At 36.3% G+C, this 22,814-nt stretch overlaps 2 protein-coding genes across 3 annotated transcripts in view; one reads left to right on the forward strand and one right to left on the reverse strand.

Annotated features, from left to right (window-relative positions):
- The window catches only part of LOC110835981 (folliculin-interacting protein 2), a 490,121-nt gene that overhangs the window by 87,895 nt on the left and 379,412 nt on the right, over positions 1-22,814 (forward strand). The window lies entirely within an intron of this gene.
- On the reverse strand, positions 6,323-19,211 carry LOC110840266 (endocuticle structural glycoprotein SgAbd-8-like). The gene is made up of 4 exons (XM_087346349.1): positions 19,091-19,211; positions 12,994-13,190; positions 9,379-9,634; positions 6,323-6,954 (listed from the first exon to the last, which is right to left on the reverse strand). Exons 1-4 carry the CDS (start codon positions 19,100-19,102, stop codon positions 6,865-6,867), a joined length of 555 nt encoding a protein of 184 aa, XP_087202475.1. The 5' UTR covers positions 19,103-19,211; the 3' UTR covers positions 6,323-6,864.

Genomic DNA, 22,814 nt, shown 5'->3' on the forward strand with positions numbered 1-22,814 from the left:
AAAAGCAGCTGTTTGTGTAAGATTGGGATGACCAAAATATTTTGCATTATCAGCAATAACAGTGGTGTTAACAACTACGATATTCAGCGCAAGGGACTGTGAAGAATGCAAAAATTTGTAGCAATCGCAGCGTTGATTCCGAATTACAATTCGACTTATTTTACTCCCGGTCTACTGACTGTAGCAATGTAAAGAATGCCAAGCAACAGTCGCGTACTAGTGGTGCAAATATGAACCGTGCAGCAAGCCCTCGTAATCTACGCTACGACACTCGAGTCGATTTACCGTGCTTGTCAAACCGCTGAGGAAAAGTTGCATAGAACTGATAGCTGATTTTCGTGAAACATTTCATATCGTGACAAGGAAGTAACGAATAAGAAAACAAGATTTCAGGATACAGAACTGTTTGTAACACAATAACTATTGAGCGTCGGGGAGTGTTAACAGATGAGACGCTACGCAACGTTGGAGGAACACTAGCGCGATCCCATAAAAGTGGATTATATTTTATCGAGCATTGTTCGGCGTAACCTTAGACCACCAGAGTTGTTCGTTTAAGAATTTCCTAACAAATAACACACGAAGCTTACCTGAGACAAATGAAACACGATACTGAACAGTTTATTGACAACTCCGACACTGAGACACTTCGCAGAGTCACAGGAAACATTGAAAGCGCTGGATGCTTGTTTCAAAGAAGGTGGTAGACATTTTTAAAGGCTTCTGTAAAGCTGGTCTATAAGTTCTTCGTGACAGAAAACTAAAGCAACTCATTTTCCTTATTATTATCGATGCAACTAATGCTTACAGGGGGTAGGCATGGTTCAGAACGGGTATTTGGAAGCTGAGAGGGATGAGGGGGGGCATGGATGAAAGAATATGCCCTTTATGCGGGGCGGAAGAGAACGAGATTCACATACTATTAAAGTGTACGGAAACTGGGAAGTGGAGGGAACGGCTCCTGAGGAACAAGTGGTTCACCGTTGGTGAAGAGTTGGCCTTCAAGAAAATTTTAAGCTCTACGAATGACACGGAGGTCAGGGATGTAGGGAACTTTCTATACAAAGTAAGATGTAGAAGGCATCAAAATTAGGAATTTAGAACTGCCACTGGGATATAAGGCACGAGAGCAATAAGAAAGAGTTATGTAAATAGTATTAGGGATTAAGGAATAGTTATGTAGAGTAGCATTAGTGAATAGTTGTAGTAAGCAGTAGTGCTAATAGTGCTACGTATGTAAGGACTGTGGCCGTGAAAACCTGGTGTTAGAGCGGCCACAGATCTCTTTATATAGTTCTAAACCATCGTCTGTTCTTTAAAACCAGGGACCCAACAGAGTAGGTACCTCTCACCTGAAGACGGAGACAGAACCAGCCTCCGAAACGTCGTGGTTTTAAAGAACAAACGATGGAAAAAGTCCTGACAATGAATAATTTTAAGTGTAATGCTTACAAATACTGCTGTAGTTATAGCTGCGTTTAAAAGGAGTACTCTGCATGAGAATCGTTAAATCCGCATGTGTTACAAACATTTATTGCGCAATTTTTATTCTTAAATTATCTTCACCATTTATGACATCTGATTCTTCCTGATACAGTTAAACTTAAAGCCGTCTTGCCCGGAACACCACAATAATTTCTTGACGTCGTCTAGAACATGAAGTACTTATTTATAAGAGGGAGGTCAAGCATTTATTATATTTCATGAACGATTCTTTGATTCATCATCTAATTGATTCCGTGAAAAAAACATTTCTATTCACGTGGTAAGAACGTGAACTTCTGTCACGCATCTGCATGGTAATGTTGTCGGCATACAGTTGGAAACACTGAATATTTGTTCCCAAAAGGCAAAAGAATGTTACAGGAAGTACGGACAATTTTTTTCGTGATTCTTCTCATACTCACCAAATTAATGTCAGGATTTTAAATAGTCCACAACCGTTTGAAAAAATTACCCATCATGCTTTAATCTTTATCGGTTTCACCGAGTCATTTACGTAAGTTTTAAGTACATGAAAATCTTATTACATTATTCGACGATATGTAATGACTGCATTTTACGTAGTTTCGTAAAATCCTCTGACCATCTGTCTACGCATTTAATTCTACGCTGCCTAACATCCTCAGATGAACCAATAATCAAAGCGGGTCGATTCACATTCAGTAATGACTTGAAGTGGAGAGGTGCATGGGGCAGGTACATGACTGGTCTACACGAACTGCCAAAACGGCGTTATGGAACCAGAAAATTCAAGTTACTGTTGTGTATACACAAAGGTAAGATACATTTCTTTTCGATTTCATTATTCTGAGACTCAACCTATCATTTGACGCTAGTTTGACCTACTGACATCGATATTAAATAAATTAATTAAATACAAAAAATTAAATAAACAAACCAAAAATAAGTTTTTGAACAAAATATATCATCCAATGGTGACCCTCTAAGAAAGTCATGCTTGTTCATGTGTCCAGTAATTATTATTATTAAAGCGGTATTGCATTTTATTTTCCGTTGCAAACAAGTTCATGTACCAAAATTTTGGAGTTCATAGCATACGTATGCGTCATACTACAGTACGTCCGCTTGTATAGTGTAACGCACCTCTTACTTCTCGAGCTTCGGCTTCACTCACATGACTCACAGCGAAGTGTTAAGTTAGGTTGTCTTTATACGAGTGAAATGTCGCTTCATAGAAGCAATGAAATCAACTTACCTTTCCCGGAGTCTGGAAGTGACAATTGAGTTTAATTTATAGTAACTGCATTGTATTAATATTTGCATGTATTTTCTGTGCAACGCCTAGAGATGAGTGTAAGATGTTCCATTGACGCTTTCCAGGGCCGACAATGATTGTGTTAGCATCTTGATAAAAGTAATCAAATTTCAGGGTACAATGGCGTGATTCTTTAAAAACAATGTTATTTTATGTCTTTTTGTTTATAAAATATGATTAGTCAGCGATAATACCGACGAGTACAACCATCTATCGACATTTGTGTATACTGTATTTGTGATCTAATACTTACGAGAACTACATTAATAGAAATTTTCCGAAAAAAAGTCACGTGTTGAATTTTTACGAGCTTCAAGCAGGATCTTACGTATAAGGCTTAAACGCTGAAAAGAAAATAGTTCATTAAATGGTACGTCTCATTTCCTGTTATATGAGGCTTCAAAATAATAAAACTGTCTCAAGGTTATAAATAGTTGTTGAAATGAGTAACAAAGTATATTACCAGTGTTCTTAGAGGAACAGAGGTATGAAAGAATAATTTTATAATGCTCGATTACATTTTAATTCGACAAGGTATCTAAATCTTCAGTCAGTTGTTTTAAGAGCAGACATGCATGAGGAAATGTTTGATCGGAAGTTGACGGTTAGGTCTGGAGAAAGAGTTGAAGACTGGGACAAGGTGAAGAAGGCAAGGAATTATCCATTACAGGCTTCAGAGTACAGAGAATACCCAGGAAAAAAATAGATCAAAATCAGTTATACAGGAGAATAATAAGATTTGTCCAAAACAGCTGCACATCAGAAGACATAATAAATGCGCAAATTACGAATAAAGAGAGTTAAATTTACTAAATATGTCCACAGAGTATAGACAGAATCTGGAATTGGTCTTTGGGTAGACTTAATTGTTGTCCTACAAGAAATCAACAATATGCCTTTAAATTTCTTAAGGACCTAAGAACAACGAAGAAGATGGAGAAGGAATTAAAACAATTTATAAAAATAAAAGGCTCAAATTACATCCGAAATTTTTATATAAGAAAGTTACAACAAATTTGATAGGATAATTTAACGAAATAAACATACAGTATTTGAATTAAGTCTAAACGCATATAAGGAACAAAAATTATCATAAGGTAAAGTTATCAACATGGAATTGTGGAAGTAGGACATTAAATATTAAATTTATTTAGTGTATGTAAGGATGGACAGATACCAGAAGAGTTTAATATTTTGAAAGTCAATAACGTTATACGAAAGACAGTAGAAACATATATAGCAAATTCCAGACTTGTATTACGTTTTGCATTTGTGCTTACCGTATGCAGCAAATTTAAAACAAAGCTGCAGACTATGGACGAAGAAGTTTTTGACTGTAAACCAATGAAATTTCCATAATGCAGATCCTATAAAGGTACCGTTGACTTGAAGTAGATAATGAGGGACTGAAGACAGTTAGATCTAATTGACAACGTAAATTTTATGGATTGTAAACAAGATTAAGATAGAGTCGGTCGTAACAAGCTATAACATTTCAGCTTGGAAAAAAAACAATATTATGGGCTCGTCGTATCTGTCCATCCGTCCTTTCGTCTGCCCAGTCGATTCAACTCGAGAATCACTGGACGGGTTTAAATGAAATTTGATTTTGTGCTTTCACACACAACCTCAAAATATTACTTTTGAATATTCTTCGAGCTGTGATAACAAAATGACGGATAAAGAAATTAGTGAGATAGACATTGAGGTTCAGCGACCTGGTGGCCATAGTGGAATCTACCGAACAAGGCTAATTTAATAAATTTAAATGCACGTTACAAAGAACGCATGGGGTAATTATGTTTATTTCGGTACGGAATAGAGTTTTCTAGATTATTTAATAACAGTTACACTGACAGTAACACTGAGGTTGTGTGTTTTACAAAATGAAGTTGTTTCTCTACAGCCAGATTCGAACAGGGAACCTTTACACCAGAACGCCAATTGACATTGCAGACACTAATTAAATATTTTCTGTCCAATGTAACGATCAGCATTTTTAAATACGTATTCACAGTTGCTACTGGAATGAGTTCCACGCAGAAAATTTTAAAAATGTACTTGAATAATATAAGGCAGAATAGCTTATATGAGTGCTTGTGCGAATAAAAAATATGCTTAAAAAGGAAGGCATATTCTCGAACTCAAAACTGCTTCAATGTTAGCCTGCTAGTGGTACGCAACCTTTCGTTTCACCACCGGATATTGACGTCTGGGAGAAATATATTTCATATTTATTTTGCTGTAGAACCTACTTACACGGCCTGGACAAGTCGTTAATATTAATTTTACGTACTTCTCGAAATTAGGCGAAGATATGTGTCATTGCTTAATAGACAACTGTTATAAATAAATGTAATTTATGAAATGCAGATGAAAGCCACGTTCGGACAAATGTAAAGAGATTACGAAAGACTTGAATTCTGACATCAGCTGTAGGCTTACATTAATTAAGGTCTGGGACTTAAAAAATTTCAAGCGGTTGATATTTGTTCCACAAATTCTCTAAAGTTGGAAGTAACTGCTCATTATTTGAATAAAAATTGAACACAAAATAAAAGAGCAGTTAACCACTGAAACAAATATTTCATTCTATTAAAGCAAGCGAATGCTCATATATAACACTAAGTAGTAGCTTTACTTACAAATTATTTATTTATTGTTTATATGATAACACTGTCAGTAGCTCAGATTAACTGATGCAGAGTCTAATGATAGAATGGATAATGTATTGAAAAGTTTTAGAACTAAGATTCTGCGGCAGAATTTAAACATTATCCAAAAATTTGTTGGAGAGACTGACGGAAACCACGAAAAACCTCAGTCAAGATAGTTGCTCTCCTGGTTGAAATTTAAACCAGGTTTCTCCCACTCAAAACTCATAGGATATTTAAAAGTAAGATTTTGAAGTTGTACAGAATAGAAAATAACACAATGTTCACATCAAATTTTATCCAAATCCGTTCAGTGGTTTTCGAGCTGAATCGAATGGACGGACGAACAGACACGTTCAACCTATGCACTTCTTAATAATTACTTCCATGCTAATTGGAAATGTGCCAAAATTATCATGCACTAAAAAGCTGATAACTATCACTGTACATAATTCAATTACTGCCCATTTAATTTTTAAATAATGTAAGTTCCATGAAATACATTGCCGAGAAAGCTAAATTAATATTTAAAGGAATTAATTAAACTTAGTTAAGTAGAAACTGCGCAGTTTTAAGGTCACTCTAAAACAAGCACGCTTTAATGACGATTATATACAGCATATTCCTTTGGGTTCCATAATAATAAAGTAACACTCACCCTTTTCTGGATAGGGAGATGGCATTTGATAAATTCTGCACAAACAAGCTGTTTTAAAACTTATCAAGGCAAGTACTCTGTTCGGTTTTTACGCAATTACTTCAATATCAAGAGCCTTCAAGGCTGTTTATGTAAATTATGAATATCTTAGGCGTTCGCAACTACAGTTGTACACGCCTTAGGTACATCACTTATATAGGAATGTTGCAAAGTAAACATATTTATAAGATCTATTCAAAACAAGTAATTATTTATTAATCAGTGTTATACAAATATTGTAGACCACAATGTGAACCCTTTCGAAAAAAATACTTACACGCTATTCTTTCTTGTTCTCTGTTTAATTATTTCTTAAAGAACGTGAAGACTGTTCTTTCACAATTACTGTAAAAGAATCAAGTTTGTAGATGGCAGTTGTTTAATGGTTTTTTATTTACAGTGCATTATTTATATATTAAGTTTGTGAATTCTGTTATGTGCTCGTTTCATTTAACTAGTATTTTAAATTCAGTGATAAAGTGTTCACAGTATGAGCGTTAAAACTAAACTCTGCATTGGAAGACGGATATGGCACAGACACGTTGTTTTAGGGCAATTATTTTTATAGCTGATGGTACGACTGTCAGGAATTACTGTTCCTTTCATCTGTTATCCGTATGGAAGATGTGAAACTTCAGTGTGCTCTAATATTCCAGTTTTACTCTGAATACATACATAACCTCTTCCTTCATTTCGCTTTAAATATTACTTTAAATAAAAACAACCCAATTATTTCACTGTTTAAACCTGTTGGGATAATTATCTTCACCGGCAAAGTTAGATTCTTCTGGCTTTCGGAATTTCTGTTCTCTGGCTTCTTGTTCCTGTGAATGTAAAATTAGTAAACATTTAAAATTATACTATTGTAATATTAAAATTATATTATTAAAATTATTGGCCATGCTACTGGACCACCACGCCCAATCCATCGCTGAGGGTACTGTTCATTGAGATGATATCTGACGCGATGGGAGAAGTGTGCTGGGGCTGTCGTGCATAAACTACATTTGTCTTCTTGTATTCAGTGATACGTCTTCAAGGAGACGTGGCAAGTGTCTTCTTAAGAATCGCCGATACGAAGGTCCTCTTAGACGTGATGGAAGCATGCGTGGACCAATAAGCATGTCGCCAACAATTCCTGCCCTAAAGTTATATGAAAATCTTTGCTGGAAGCTGGATTCACTTTGATATAAAATCAATTCATTGAAACTTATTTTTGGCTATTATTTCGAAAATGAAACATTTGCGACCCCATGTTTATAGGAACATTATTTCTTACTTTTGATCCTATAACACGCACACGAAGTTTGTGAACATACTTCTGACTCATCTGTATATGGCAGTAAGAATATTATATTTACGGTTACTTGCTGGGAAGTGACACATCCAGGTATTGTGGGGCCAGGTCAAGAATTTCGCTTCTCAACCATACTACAGCTAATTTTATTCCAATCCTCATACCATCTCATCATCATCATCATCATCATCGTCATATGTGGCTCTATAACCCATTGTGGGTATTGGCTACCTTTTTTGGAGTTTACTCAAAATATATTTAGACATTTGGTAGGACTCCTTGGACGAGTGATCAGCCCGTCACAAGGCCTGTCATAACATCTATTAACTTAAATTACATATTATTATTATTATTATTATTGTATCCATACATTAAGTTTTGGAGTAGCCTGTTCCTTCGAATGCTCCGAGCAAGGCTGTGTATGCATGTCGTAATTTTAAAGTCCGTTACACTTGTCCAAGCCCTCTTAACTTCGATCAAAACATAAGTTTATTTTTAAAGTTTCCTGCTTATTTACAATTTTCCAATTTTCGGTCATAATTTTATAGGATTTTGCTTGTTTAGGTTATAACATTCCATTTCAGTAAAGCTGCGTGTACAAACTGAATGCATTTCAGAAATTCGTAACCCGATTGATTTTTCTATCAAAAGAAAAGAACAAGCAGATTTATATAATGAACTTAATTCTTCCTCTTGAAATGGGAAAGATTTTATTATGCCGAAGAATATGTGATAAAACACCCAAATGTGCCATTAAGGTGCGTCGTATTTCGTTTGCGCGTGACATCTATCAGCTGTCTGTTCGAGTTCAGGAGGTCGAACAAGTATCGATATTCTCGAAACCGTGAGTTTTATGCAAATACTGATAGTACATAATATATGTGCCTGGAACTTGTATTCAGTAACCCTTTCTTTAAGATAGATTCGCCCGAAAATATTAGGTTCATTAGTAGTGCTTCTGAAGACAAAATTAAAATAAACGTGTTAATATTTAAATTAATATTATGATCGTGACGTTGTATCGAAATCTAATAGCGACTGAATCGATGTAAGCCAAAAGGTCTTAAGTGAAGTCGCCCTTACGTCTTCAAAGTTCAGTGATAATTTATATGTATCACATTTGTAATATAACATTTAGTAAAAATTCATTTTGCCCCATAGTTAATAGGTTTCGTATAGTTCTCAGAATAAAAGGGAATTGTTTTTTTTCAAACCCCATTAGCCAGGTAACCTTGTCAAGCAGACACACGGTGTTTCCTTGAGGTAGAAGGATATTTTAGGTTATCTAGATGAATTTTGAGCTTCACAGAGCGATCAAGGCCTGGAAGCCTTCTGTGAAAACCATGTATTTTCTCACTCTAGATATAAAATGACCCTCACTTCTCAATCTGCTTTTCTCTTTTTATTTCCCCTTCTACTATCCTTCCTTCTCTCTCTCTCTCTCTCTCTCGTACTTTAGAGCACTAAAATGGACCAATGTAATTCAAAATGGAAATAGCTTAATAAAATAATCTTTTCTAAGCGTATCTATAGTGAGATTAATTTAAATTGGCTGTGTAGTGTTAACACTGTTGCATACGAACCGATGGATAGAAAGTACGAAATTACTAGAGTAATAACAAATATGAAACCCGCAGTAAGGGTAAAATTGTTGTGTGTAGTTGCTACGGAAATCTCTCCGCTGGCCGACATTAATTTCGACAAGACTATAACCGAAGAGTGGAAGCCAGTAGAACTCGGATTGTGTATCTTAGCAGAGAGGGAAAAGACTGGAAGTGGAATTTCCTGTCACAATTGACGTATTTTTAGAGAATTTAGATTCACTGGCAGGTCTGATACTGAAAATTATTTTCGAAGCGCATTAAAAATACATTCCTTCTGTAATTCCCTAATACAGCCATAATTTTCTTTGAATGTTTAGATATTGGTAATGTTTGTGGCATTTACCCACCTGTTGCACTCTAATTTGTTCGTAAATGATGTCCAGAGACTTCTGAATCTCCGCTGGAATGGGGGGCGGTGTGGGTAGATGGGCTCCCTCCGCCCTGAATCCCTGTTCATCAGCTGTGTACGTAACAGTGATGATACTGCCATCTGGTGCTGTATACGAGTAACTACCATGCTGCACTAGCGCCTCCTCGTTTTCGACACCTTGATTTTTTAGGAAACCAGTCTCCTCGGCGATGATGTTGTTCCCTGTCTCGTAGCTGTAAATGATAATATCAAATGGTCAAATAGATCCCATATTATTTTGAATTACAATCATCGCATATATACTGAATTTCATCTACTTTAATGGCGATCCAGTAAATAATATGATTCATAATCAAACTGTAGAACAATTACCAATGAACAAGAATGTCTCGCCACGTAATGCAAGCAGCTTAGCTGATTGTTAACTGTCACTTGTATTTTGGGGGATCCCGGTTGTACGGTCAACGGGTTACTACAAAAATTGTTTTGGGATTCTAAGACAACCCGTACAGGTGCCAGGATTTCTAACAGCCTTCCAATTCGCCTACTAATTCCACAAGCCTATGGACAACCTCTTATATTGAAACAGCATTGCCAAGTGGTACCTACCGAGCCATCGACATTATTCCATTGGACTCTGCCTTAAAATATTACTTATCAATTTCCTTCAATCACCAATATCATCTTGGTTGATGAACAAATTGTGAGGTGAGATATACATTAACAAAACTTACAACAAGGCCTTAAATTATATATGGAAATAGATTTTTGGAAAATACTAAACTTTGGTATAGTAATTATTTGTATAAATTAAAATAACACCTCGTTGGCTGCATGAAAGAAAATGTTACGTTTGAACAGGATTCGATCCTATAACCACATACGTATGATTACAGTATGCTACCACAGCGCGTTGTGACGTATTGGTATTGATTTATATTACTTGAATAAGGAACGAAGTCCACATGACTTGTATAAGCCTAAAAACTAAACTTGTTTAAAGTAAGGCAAATAACGCAGTCTGTTGTTAATAATCCAGAATTTGCAAGAAAAAAACAACACATGTATATTCCAGTACGGATTACAGGTTTAAAGTCTTGCTGAGAACAATGCAGTCACATAACCTTATTGGTCGTGTGATAATTGCGAACATGTGATTTAAAACTCCGAGATAACTTGTATTCCGTTTATTGCCGCAGAGCATGCTGGGCACAAATGGGAACGAAATAAACAAAAACCCATCTGGTTTCCACCCACTGCAAGAAGAACTCTTTTAAATGCAGACAAAAGGTTTTCTGTTACATCTCTGAAACGCCCAGTTTGTGAAGAAGTAACCTTAAAGAACAGAGCGCAGGAATGTCACGCGCATCGCGATTGTCAGTTGTTTCGAATCATGCAACAGGTGGCATTTAGCACGTCCACAGTAACCTCTACAGCGACTCAGAGCAATGAAACTACTCATAGATTACGTAACAAATAATCCTGACACATTCGTGTGTACTAACAAATGTTCTACGCTGTAACATGTTCTCAGCAGAAGTCTTCCTAGTGTAGATGGGCTTGCATCACAGTTTGGTTAATAAACTTTAACGCTTCACGCTTTCGAAATGTCACACTAACCTCAAACAGAAAACATCGCTTCTTGTATGAGGTTTTAAAACCCTTCTAAGAAAATTGCGTTGTTAAGGCAGCAATGAGTGGCAATTATTACAGTCAGAATATAGATCTACTTAACGTCACATGTTCTTTATTAGATTTTAATTTTAAAATACATTATCACTATAAAGACTCTAAAACAGATTTGTGATTAACTTCTGACTTCTTCTTTCTTTGAAATGTTTTAATGACTACTGCGAGACTTTTAGTGGTTGATGACAACTGATTTATTTACGGCTGTGAAAATAAAGTGCGTGATATTCTGAACTGCGAGTCCGTGTATTCTTGCAGAGATTTCTATTTTGAAGATGGAAACGATATGTTCTTTCGAAAAGTTGGTAACTAGCTACGTACAAGGTGAGATTTCAGGTTCTTACGGCAGCTAGTATAAAGATAACTGTCTTCTGGGATGTTACGCCATATTTTGTAGATATTGACTGGCGTTTGAGAGGTGTTTATGATGGAGGCATTTCGCACATTTTAAACTTCAGCTAATTTCTGCCAAACTACGTAGCGCAACTGAACCTTCGTGTGGGTGGGGAATTCCTAAACTAGCTAAGGAACTAGAAGTTTTTGAAGAAACGAAGGTTTATACTTCTTGAAGCTAGACAAGAAATGTAAAATTTATTATATATGCAACTAATCTTTTATAGTCGTGCGTTGGTTATCGTCATCAGATATGTTATCACCAACCCCGTAGTCGCCATGTTAACAACACAGACGTTCAAAAAGAAAATAAATATTTTTGCGACAAGTACAATGCACACTGTAATTACTGCACCTCTTAATTGTCAGTTTTGTGTCTTAGTGTGGTGGTGTATACATTATATATGATGTGAAGTAAATTTCACCTAATTTTAGATTCCTGAAGTTAATGATACTATCTACCAGAAAATGTGACAAAATTGTCCACATTTTTCAATTTCCGAATTAAAGTCGTGCCAGTGTGGCGTCCAGTGGCATGCTTTTAATGCCTGTTGAAAGTAATCTGCTTTATTACTGGAGAGTTCTTAAGAGATCCTCACATAGAGTTCAATGTCTTAGAAAAGTTAATATCCGTTGGAAGCTTGCAGAAACGTAAGATACTCGAGCAACAGAAATTAAGTTCCTTCCCTTAATTAACTTTATTATAGGCACGATTTCGGGTTCTCCGGCGGTGAATAAGAGGATGGCTGCCTTCTGAGTTGTAACGTCGTCTAGTCTGGTAGAAGTTTGGTGGGGCCTACTGACAGCTTTGATTTTGAACCACTGATATTATTCTTTTGAGACTATCACCTTTCAGATACCAGAAAACTTATGTTGTACAGAATTTTTAAAATATGCTACCTGTCTTGAGATGTAGTTATTTTTTGCAGAACATACAATAACACCAAGGCCATTGAGTGAAGCATGTACTTTTAACTTTCGGCTTTATGACAGATAATAAGAGAAGGCGGAAAGTTAAATTGTGCTTAAGGTAGATTAACAGCTTACCTGAAATATTTTATGAAAAGTTTATGTAGATTACAAATTACAAAAAAAATCACACACTGAAATTTTTGTTATATTTTATAACTTTCAGGTAAAGTAACTGCTGTCTAGGATTTAGCGTAGTTCACAGAAACGTATAATTTCAGCTGTATGATCATTGTTCTTTAGTTCCCATTAGTCTCTTCTTGAACCGATACATTTAACTGCAAGTGGGCTTTCGGACGTAATGTTTAATTAGAGGCCACAACATTTATTCGAATTAATTCTCGGAATGATGGATTTCATATCTATGTTTCTGAAACCAAAACTGAATTTTGTAAGTATATTTTATTGATTCAATATTCAACGTGCAGGCAGGCCATAAAGGGCGAGGAACAGGCCGAACAAACGGGCAGTCTGTAATGTTACCCACTAGCCCGCTAGCCGGGAAAGCCTTACCCGATCACCGGACTTCGTAACAACGTACCTTGTTTTGTAGCTGCCATCTGCGCTTTGTTCTTTGTCGAACCGGATTATGGGTATTGGTGTGGTGTAACGATCCTGTGACGAGGAAGGCCTCTGATCATCCACTGGCTGCGGCTTCCTCACTGAGCCCTGTTCGTTGTCAAAGTACTGTTGTCTTTGGGCCAGAACTGTCGCTGCCAGAGATAAAGCTATCACGACCTGCATGGTTAAAATCCATAAATCATTACAAGAAATTTTACAGTTCAAGATGGCTGTCTTCTACCAGACTAAACGGCACAACAACTCAGAGGACAGCCATCATCAGACTCACCGTAGTGAAAACCTCAAATCCTACGTAAATTTGACAGTTGTATTCGAGCAACTTCATTTTAATATAAATTGGCGTGTGATTGACCTTGAAATTGTTAGCGACTCTACTAGTAATTTAAAGAGCATTGACCTCAAGAAAATGAACTATATGAACAGAAATATCGTACTTTTTATCAACGAAATAAAATCTTAAAACACAAACAGAGCGTTCAAGTAACTGACACTATGGCTCTGACTTCGCGGATTGAACTGGCATATGGAACTGTTATCTGTGATAAATGTTTTCAACATGGCGTGGCCAATAATTTCGCCTCGTTCGTCACGATTCGTCTGTTTCGGTGGCTGAAGCGTCAAGTATTTTGGTCACATCTTTGTCTCATTAGTCTATTATCAATTTTTTGAAAGAAAAGTTAAACGTATGACGTCATGCCCGTGTGTCTGAATGATCATCTTTGTGAATTTCCTCTCTAAAGAAATTCATATACTTTCATGAATCTTGGTACAGACATTATTCTACCAGAACCCTGATTGCCCTTCTACCGTTTAATATTTTGCCGTATCATAAATATAAGAATTGTGTTAACTCGCAAGGTGGGAACGACACTAAAGCCACAAGTTTATGAAATTTCGTGTCGCAAATTATGCAAAGTTTATTTACCGTTTCACACATTTATAGAAATGATTATGTCTTATAAAATATATGTAGGAGTTCTGAATAAAGTTTAAGACCTGTGCGACTTGCGTTAGGCCAAGAGAATTATTCGAATGTGCATAAGTCATAAATACTATTTAAACTTATGAATAAATATGTTTATGTATTAGGTCAATTCGAATCCAGAGTAGACTTATAGATTGCAAACGTCTGAGTGGGGTAGTGAGTTCATGAAGTTATTTGTATTTGCCAGAATGAGGTTTATAGAATATTGGTACTTAAATCAGACACTGGACAAAGAATTTGATAAGCCTTCAGGCGAACATTTGTACCTAACATCGCATTGATAGCGAATGAAGCCAGTTTTAGTAGTTAGATTTCGTAATCTGAAAGTAGTATATTCGAAAATCATCCGAGTATCGATTATCTTGCACCACCGCAGTTACTTAAAGAAAGTGTAACCACCATGAAGTAGGCCACGATCGATTCCCAATTTATCCTTCGAATTATTTATAATCATACTATTTCTGATTAAAACTAAGATATAAATCTTTTACAATTGATTCAGTATCATTGAATAAAGCTAGAAACGAATATAAGTGCGATCTCTGAAGACAGATGCTATAAGTTTCTCCGAAACTTTGATAACCGCTTAAAAATCTACACGGCGTCACAACCCAGAAATTCACAGTCGCAATATTGGAGTTATTTTATGTTTCGTGTAAAATGACGTGATGTCAAGTTACACCATCTCTGTAACAATTCATACGAAAGTAAGTGTTATGTTCTACATTTGGCCTTCCAGTGTATTCCATAACAGAGGCATTGCGTTAGACTTTCACTGGCCTTTAGGCTACCTTGAACTTCACACCGTTGAAGAAGACGGTTGCATTGAATGTTACAACTGAATGCAAATTACACTGAAAGTACCAGAACAGCGTCTCTGAACTTTTGCTCTGCGACTCGTCACTGTGTCTTGACGTAAATCCAGAGAGTTTGGACAATTTGACATTTTAAAACGAGAAAAGAAAGTTCTTGTCTAACCCCTTTCGGACGCTGTGCCCAATCGACCACAGATCTATGTTCCCAGTATTATAACCTATTTTACTTTAAGGAAAAAAAATATAGTCCTGTGTGATAATAATAATGTCTTTGTCGTCCATCCTTTCTAACCCTTGAATTATGTAATCGATATTATGGTATAGGGTAATCACTTCATGCCACTGAAGCCTAGACAGATTTTTACATTTTAATTTCCGATAATCAATGATGATCTCCGTGTGGAAACGGAGAAGAATATATCTACTGTACCTCTGCGTGTCATAAGAGGCGATTAAAAGGAAAACTTTGTGCCTGGGGGTACAGATGGGCCACTCTGTCTCCGGAGGACATAAATTTAAAGGCCTGATCTCCAAAGTGGGGTAACAAATTGTTACGAAATCCAGGAAGGCGACAGCCGAACTGGACTATTTGGCATTGCAAACGATTAAAGGACTTACAATATGGATTGTGGAATATGCTATCTCTATACTGACGCAGAGCTCTTAAAACGTTGATCAATTAAATAAGAGATGGATGTGACTGCTATACAGTAAATGAGACGGGCGGTGAAAGGTGTTTTACAGCTGACACAAGAAACATCATGCATTTAGGATGGGTTTTATTGCAAATAAGAGAATACAACATTTTATTATTGATTTTGATGCATAATACGCCAAGCTGTGTATATTACGAGTTAGAAAACAGGTGCATTAATTATAAATCAACAACCATATATACAGACTTGGTGTTACATTGGGCCACAAGATGGCCTGTTTAACTAACGTCACCTTACTGTGTCAGCTTGTGATGGCAACAGCACAATAACCCAATAACCCCATCTCCCCGTTAGTCCTATAATTATCTGAGTTTCTCCACGTGAAGATCTACGTATAATGGTGATTGCTCACTCCAGACGGACTGTGAAACTTTCATAAAAATGACTTATAATGGCAATTAGTTATTTTGTTGGATTGAATCTCATAAATGTGGTTGTGTTTATAGCAAAATAACACGAGTATAGTGCTTAGCAGGAGCTAGAACAAATGTGAGTCAGTGATATTAAGTGTAGAAGTGAAATGTTTCATTTAAACCTTCACTTTCTTTATGGAGAAATTTCTGGCGAATTTCATAGAACACGTGTCACGAATGATCATATTTCATTCTTGAGACTCACACAATGCGTGCAGTTCCTAAAACACTGTGGATTCGGATGGCTTATATTCTGCTTTCTTTTCTGAACTTACACTCTCTGATCTTATTAGTCGGATTTTTTACACGTAATATAAAATCCAAGATTTTTTATTAAAATTATTCACCAATATTAAATTTCTCTTTATGTAACAGTGCAATGTGTAAAACTGTCTCTTTAGATCGTTTGTTTTATAAATTATACCAGTTCTTGCGTCAAATAAAATACTTCTCATCGGTATGAGTAGTTTAAGTTGGACTGCCATAAAGAGTAATTTATTAAACAACACTATTTCAATCACAAAGATTTTGTACCTTGAAATAGGGTTAGTAGATAGCCTTGAATTGTAAGTAAATATTAGGTAGAAGTCCGCCATGACCTATTAGAATTTATTCCGTCGTCCGAGTTTGGAGTCTGAGGGAAACCTCAAAATATCTTAAGATTGTTATCTCGTTGGTAGTTTACTGACGTTTCAGATGTGCTCAGGAAAATGAGTCTTTGGTAAACGTCTACAAGACTACACCGCACAACAACCCAGAAGACAGCCTGTTTATTCATACTGGACACCGTGAGAACCATCAATCTCGCGAAATATCTGTCAATAAAACTTGTAGGGACAAGGCTGTGTTCCGCGTTACTGAAAGTTGTCTAGCCCTGAGCTTCAGGTTACAGCATCTCCGCGTTCTACTGCTTCTTACGAGATGAATCTAAGAGAGCCGATTGCTAAATGTGTGCACGAGAGAACTCTTTCCCACGTCTGGAGTGAACGTAAGAGCGTGGCATGAACTGCGTTTGATCGGAATCTCCCTTCCTGCGTCAGGCTGTCCGTCTCATCGGCAATAAATGAACAATATGGTCAATGAGACATTAAAAAATACAACAAACATATGTAGAAAATATCTGTAATCTTTTCAAAACAAGCATAGGTTGTTGTGGTATTAAACATCCCGTTATTAAACACTGTGTTAGAATCATGTTTTACACATCGCTAAATCTAAAAATTTTATTCCAGTGTGCCCCTGTGTTTATCTAGTAATGAAGGGTTCACCCATTTTATATAATTTCATCTAATTTTCAACGTAGTAAACAGAAAATTCTTTAACAAAACCGTGATATATATAGTTCGCGACTGTAATCTTGAGACTTGCGGGGTGAGGAATATAGATTCTACTATGCAGTATAGTAGTACGCTTCGGACTTCCTGCATTCCTTGCAAGTCTCAAGATTACAGTCGCGAACAGTAACTGTGATTTTTCGTAACGAATCATAACCACCATGGCTGGTTGAAATCCGTTTACAGATATTGCGGTACGAGATAAAAAATATTTTATAGACATTGTGATCAAAAATTATCTTTCAGTATTTCAACACCTTTTATGATTTTCACAAGCATTACTTATAAGAAAGTTTCTGATAGGCCTGTATAAAATTGAGTTTTTAAGACACCTTACGTAATACGTACATGCAAATATTCGTGTCTCTTACTGTGAACACGATTATTACGATGGCGTTAAATAGGAGAACTATGACGAAAGAGAAAGTGAACAGACAACTTTTATCGCATTTGATTTTTCACTTTAGGAAACAGATGAAGTGGCCTCATGCCTAATTAAGAAGACAACCTCGTGGTGGCGTCTTGCGTGAAAGGTTAGTAAACCATAACTTCCTCATGGCATGCAGGCCATTTAAAAGTGAAATTGAAGTTAATGAATACACGCATCTTATATTAGCTATTACAATAAGATCAGAGTTAGTTTCAAATTATAGATTACGTAACATCACAATGGACCACGATCTGCAATAAACTAATGCCATCATGAACGAAATATGTCACCCAATTCTGTGGAGCATTCCTGAGGAGCTAATAGTTATTCAAATAGTCGAAATTCCCTCAACGTTCATGAAGTCAGAAGGTTTATTACGACATCCACCCCTTGTCATCCCTAAGCCTGACACGTCCAGATGAAAGCCCACCCAAAAGTCCATTTTAATATTATTCTGCTGTTTAGCTATTTCTAGATATTTTATGTTCTCTTTCATTCAGGTCTTCCGACTAAAGCATAAACTTCACATCTGTTAACAAAGAACGTTAAAAGAAGTCCTTTTATTCAATACAAGTTTGATTATAATTATGCTTATTTTTCTCGATATTTCATTTATGTAACTTAAGTGCAATACAACAAAATATTAGTTGCTAACCTAATCTTACAATCTGAATTAATTAATTCCTTATTGGGTTGTGAGTGTAGTCATTTCTGGAATTTTGAGGCGTGTCTCCATATTTCGTAGTTCTCTATGTCTCGAAATTAATCGCGTTATCCGAAACGGACTAACTTTAAGAAAAAGATATCGTCTACTCGCATGCGATTTAGGACAACGAATCGACAAATTTACCGATGTATTTACGTATCATTAATCTATACAATTTACATGGGTATATAAATACGTATTCCACCTAAACCAGGGATTCTCAGCATCTTCTAGATCTGGGACCAAATGTGATAAAAATAATAGAACAGCGATGATTATGAATGAGATCATCTTATTAAGACGCCAAAGGAATTGGTTAATGAGTTAATCCTGCTTTTAAAACAGGTTTACATACTTAATGACTATAAGAAATTCAATCATTAATGAAATATCAGATACAGCTTTTGTGTGAATAATCTTTCAGTATCAGGTTTAATTTTTGTTATTGCGAATAACTTTCACAAAGTCTTTTGATCAGGTAAATTATTTTTCGTCACCAAGAGTGATATAGTGTTACAAAAAATTATTCTCGGGCACTACAAAACCCAACGGCGGGCCGTAGATTGAGAACCCCTGTCATAGGCGATTCCTGGTTTACGTCTACGTGGTTTGTCCTGTGAAGGGTTAATAATACTAGAGAATTATGAGTCTACTCACTACGAACTTCATTGTGGACGGCCTTCTGCGTAGGTTGATGATTTCTGTATAGGAAATATACCGAGGCTGTTGGATGTGTTGGTATTTATACTAGCAGTCTCCATCGCCGAACCTCCTTCGACCCCACTCTCACTCTCTCTTCTTCTTCTTAACCTACATCTGTCTGTCTCTTCCATCGCTTCCCAGATCTGGATCACTGAGAAGTTCAGTGATTGGTTATTTACCTTGGTTTCTCTTCACAACTTCCTCTTAGACAGTTATCTCGTGCGTAAGAGCGTTTTTCATGCAGTCTGCAATGGGCGAAGCATGCAGTACATTAGACGCTCGATGGAGCGGGGGCTAGGTTCTATATTTCTGTTCTTAGAAAAAAAAATACTCATTATCCTTCTGTCTACATAGAGAAACAATTTCAGCTTATAAATTAACAATTAAAATTTTTTATGATACTGTCCTTGCGGTAAGATATATTTGTAATATTTGAAAGCTGTCAAACATACAAACCTATGTCCCGAATACATCAAAATAATTATGTGTTGTCACTTACAATTCTTAGTCGAAGACATAAAATAATTACGCTTTTGATAAAAGGTACTTAAATCAATCAAGAAAGATCATTAATGTCGAGATATTTAACATCGGAAAGCAATTTTTATTGAATTAAATTTATTCATATTCTTATTTTTCATAATCGTCAGGTCTGAGGCGGAACGCAGCCATTGAGCATCCATCGAGGCTGAAGTTGAGATTTTGTTGTTTCGGTCCTAAATTCTTAAGCAAAATATACTTGTCAAAGAAACTGTCGACCGCTGGAAAGAAGGTCTGGTATTTGTCACTCAGCTGGTTAACCGAGAACGTACACGCACCCAAGGAGTACAAATCTCATTGAAGTCGAGACTTCGATAGGTCATTGCATTATTTCATCCCGTGGAAATCGGAACAACATTAATCGAATGTATGCAAAAATTGGCGTATATGTCATAACTTCACCAGACAAAAATAGCTATTAATTTCGACCTCGGGAGTTGAAAACAGCCAGTCATATGAAGATAAATTTGATTTGAATTTAAACTATTCAGCCAATCAGGAAACTCGAAGGAAAAATAACCAATTATCTTACAAATTTCACGCTTCGACAATAGAATCGGAAGTTGTTACATTTTTGGAAGTAGTAATTTGACGTTGTTTTCGAGAAAGCAGTATGCAGCAACCATGTAATCGGTTCAGTTTGCTGCTGCGCTCTAGACACGCGATATTCGAAATTTGTTTCGAGTTATGTGAAATCTAGTACCGCGATTCGATATCAACAGACTTTAAATATTTATGCCGAAGGTCTCAGAAGTGACGTAAAAATTCTATAACAGATCATACGAGTAAGCAAATGTTTATATCTTGCATGTGTCCTCGGTAATGGTGAGTGTTTATATGTCCCTGTGGGTTTCGTAATAATTAAATTGAATCTCAATATCAATAAATCCAGACACAAGTAATCCCGTTGGGTGTGATTACGACGTCCAAATTTTTCCATTCCACCCTATGTCATTGCTTGATTCCATGTCTGCCATTAATACCACGCAACCCGCTCGAACATAATCACCTTTTCTTTGCAAAAATTAGCGACAGTCGATAAACAACATTAAACAATATAAGCAGTTAAAAACGTCGCCGTTATAAATTACTATTAATTCATTGCACTATCTGCACGAAATGAACATGTTTAGGGATATGTCAGTTCAAGAAACGCTGGACTGATTTGGGTTCTGTCTGACATGGACTTTATGCCATCGAAAGCTACAATGTAATCGTATTTTACAATTTCCTACAATCGATAATACTAACATGGCGTAAAACGAAATCGTGAAGCGTAATTGTCAATGGCCCGTTCATAAAATATCTGGGAATACAGTCTTGTAAAACACGTAGCTATGGAAAAGTAATTTTTGTGTGATCTAAAATAACATGGCGGCTACATGAAACAAAAAAACGATTTAGAGCAGTATTTAATCTCATGACCACTGCTTTTAACAGAGCTGAATAATACTGCTTAATGTAAATTATTGAAATAAAATTTTTCCTCTAACCTCTGCGTTCAGACCGGCGCTGGGGCCCACCCAACCTCCTATCCAATGGGTTCCGGGGTCCTTTCCCGGGGGTAAAGCGTGTCCATGGCTTGACGCTAACCACTCACAATAACTTTCTTTTTAGAACACTCTTTTGTCAACAGACACATTATATAGAATTAACAGCTGATTTCTTCCTACTGAAGAATGTTTTACTAAGTCTCTAAGCTTCTGTGTGTGTTGAGAGCAACATTTTTCGAGGAACATTAAACAACGTTAGGTCGGAGAAAAAGGAAGAAATTTAAGAAAATAAAATGATTATGTCGTCCTGTAGGTGGAAATTCGTCTCAGGAAAAACTTCTCTTCCTGCAGTGGTTAAGTACGCTACTCAAATGTCTTGTGTGACAAATCTTGCAAGCCATTTCTCACAGTATTTTGTGACGTGTTATGTTTTCATTTGTTAACTTGGCACCACTGCACATGGCGCAAATGGTGATAATTTAATGATGTCATGTACAGAGTAGACTACTTAGAGCATTAACTTTCTTTTTTCTCAGCACAATAAGTCACTGAATAATGGACTCAATCAACAGCTATTCTAGCTCTTTATTTCAATATTTATATTCAGTGTCACTGACTTCGTTTGCCGTTAGTTCCGTGTTTTCGTATTCTTTATTAATTTATCCCTTACATTTAAGGGACACATAACGAGATTCGGGAATATTTCATAATGAGAAGCTTCATAATTTTTCGGTTCACAAGTTATTTCTAGCGATGAAATCAAGAAAGTTTAGCTGGGTATGCGATATTTGAGAAATTCCTAGAAAATTTTGTTCAAAAAACTCATGGTTTTCTATTTTCGTAGAAAGAATAATGACAACATGGATAGAGGATTTGAGGGTGTGGACTGATTTGTCTCAGGATGTGAACCGGTTATTGTGAGCACGGCAATGAACATTCGAGATCCATAAAGGGTAGACAATTTCTTAATTAGCTACAACAATATAAGATTCTCAAGAAGTATTTCGGAAAACACAACGAATTGCCGAATCATTGGGATTCATGCTTAATATTGAGGAGGTAACAGTTTGAATTCTTGGCTCCCTGACCGATTATTCAGACAGACGTTTCTGTAGTTTCTTTCAGTCATTGCATACAAACGCACAGAAAATATTTGCATTTAGCCACTGCTTCCTTCTACATACTTTCCAATCCATTATTAATTAATTATAGCTATATGATGATACAATAGATTTCTGAACAATTAAGGTCACATTAAGTACAACCACTGCGTGTCCATCTCAATGCAGTTCCTAGAAGTTATTTGATAGCCAGCTTTTCGTTTCTAGAATTATTTATTTCGGAATGCGAAATGAAATTTACATATTTATGGTCTGTCACTAGGTAGGGCTATTTTCGTTTAAAGATGGCTGTCTTCTGGGTTGTTCTGCCAAGTAGTCTGGTAGAAGTTTACCGACGTTTCAGAAGTCCTTGCTGACTCGCACCGATGATGAAAGCAGCAAGGAACTCTGAAACGTCGGTAAACTTCTACCAGGCTACAATGTGCAATCCAGAAGACAGCTATCTTCAGACTTACCGCCGTGAACATTTGAAATCCTACTTATTGTCGTTTACAATAACGGTTAGCACTAAGTAACTTGGAATCT

Source organism: Zootermopsis nevadensis, unplaced genomic scaffold (genome assembly GCF_977971745.1).
Source record: "Zootermopsis nevadensis isolate Lab colony 2312 unplaced genomic scaffold, Znev_1.0 Znev_ptg000010l, whole genome shotgun sequence".
NCBI classification, from domain to species: Eukaryota; Metazoa; Arthropoda; class Insecta; order Blattodea; family Termopsidae; genus Zootermopsis; species Zootermopsis nevadensis.

Bases quoted from the DNA above. Each gene is read 5' to 3' on its own strand.
- LOC110840266 (XM_087346349.1), bottom strand. The intron at 9,635-12,993 runs GTACGTTGTTAC...TATCATTTACAG, and splicing joins GATGGCAGCTACAAAACAAG to CTACGAGACAGGGAACAACA. The intron at 6,955-9,378 runs GTGGGTAAATGC...TTACATTCACAG, and splicing joins AACAAATTAGAGTGCAACAG to GAACAAGAAGCCAGAGAACA.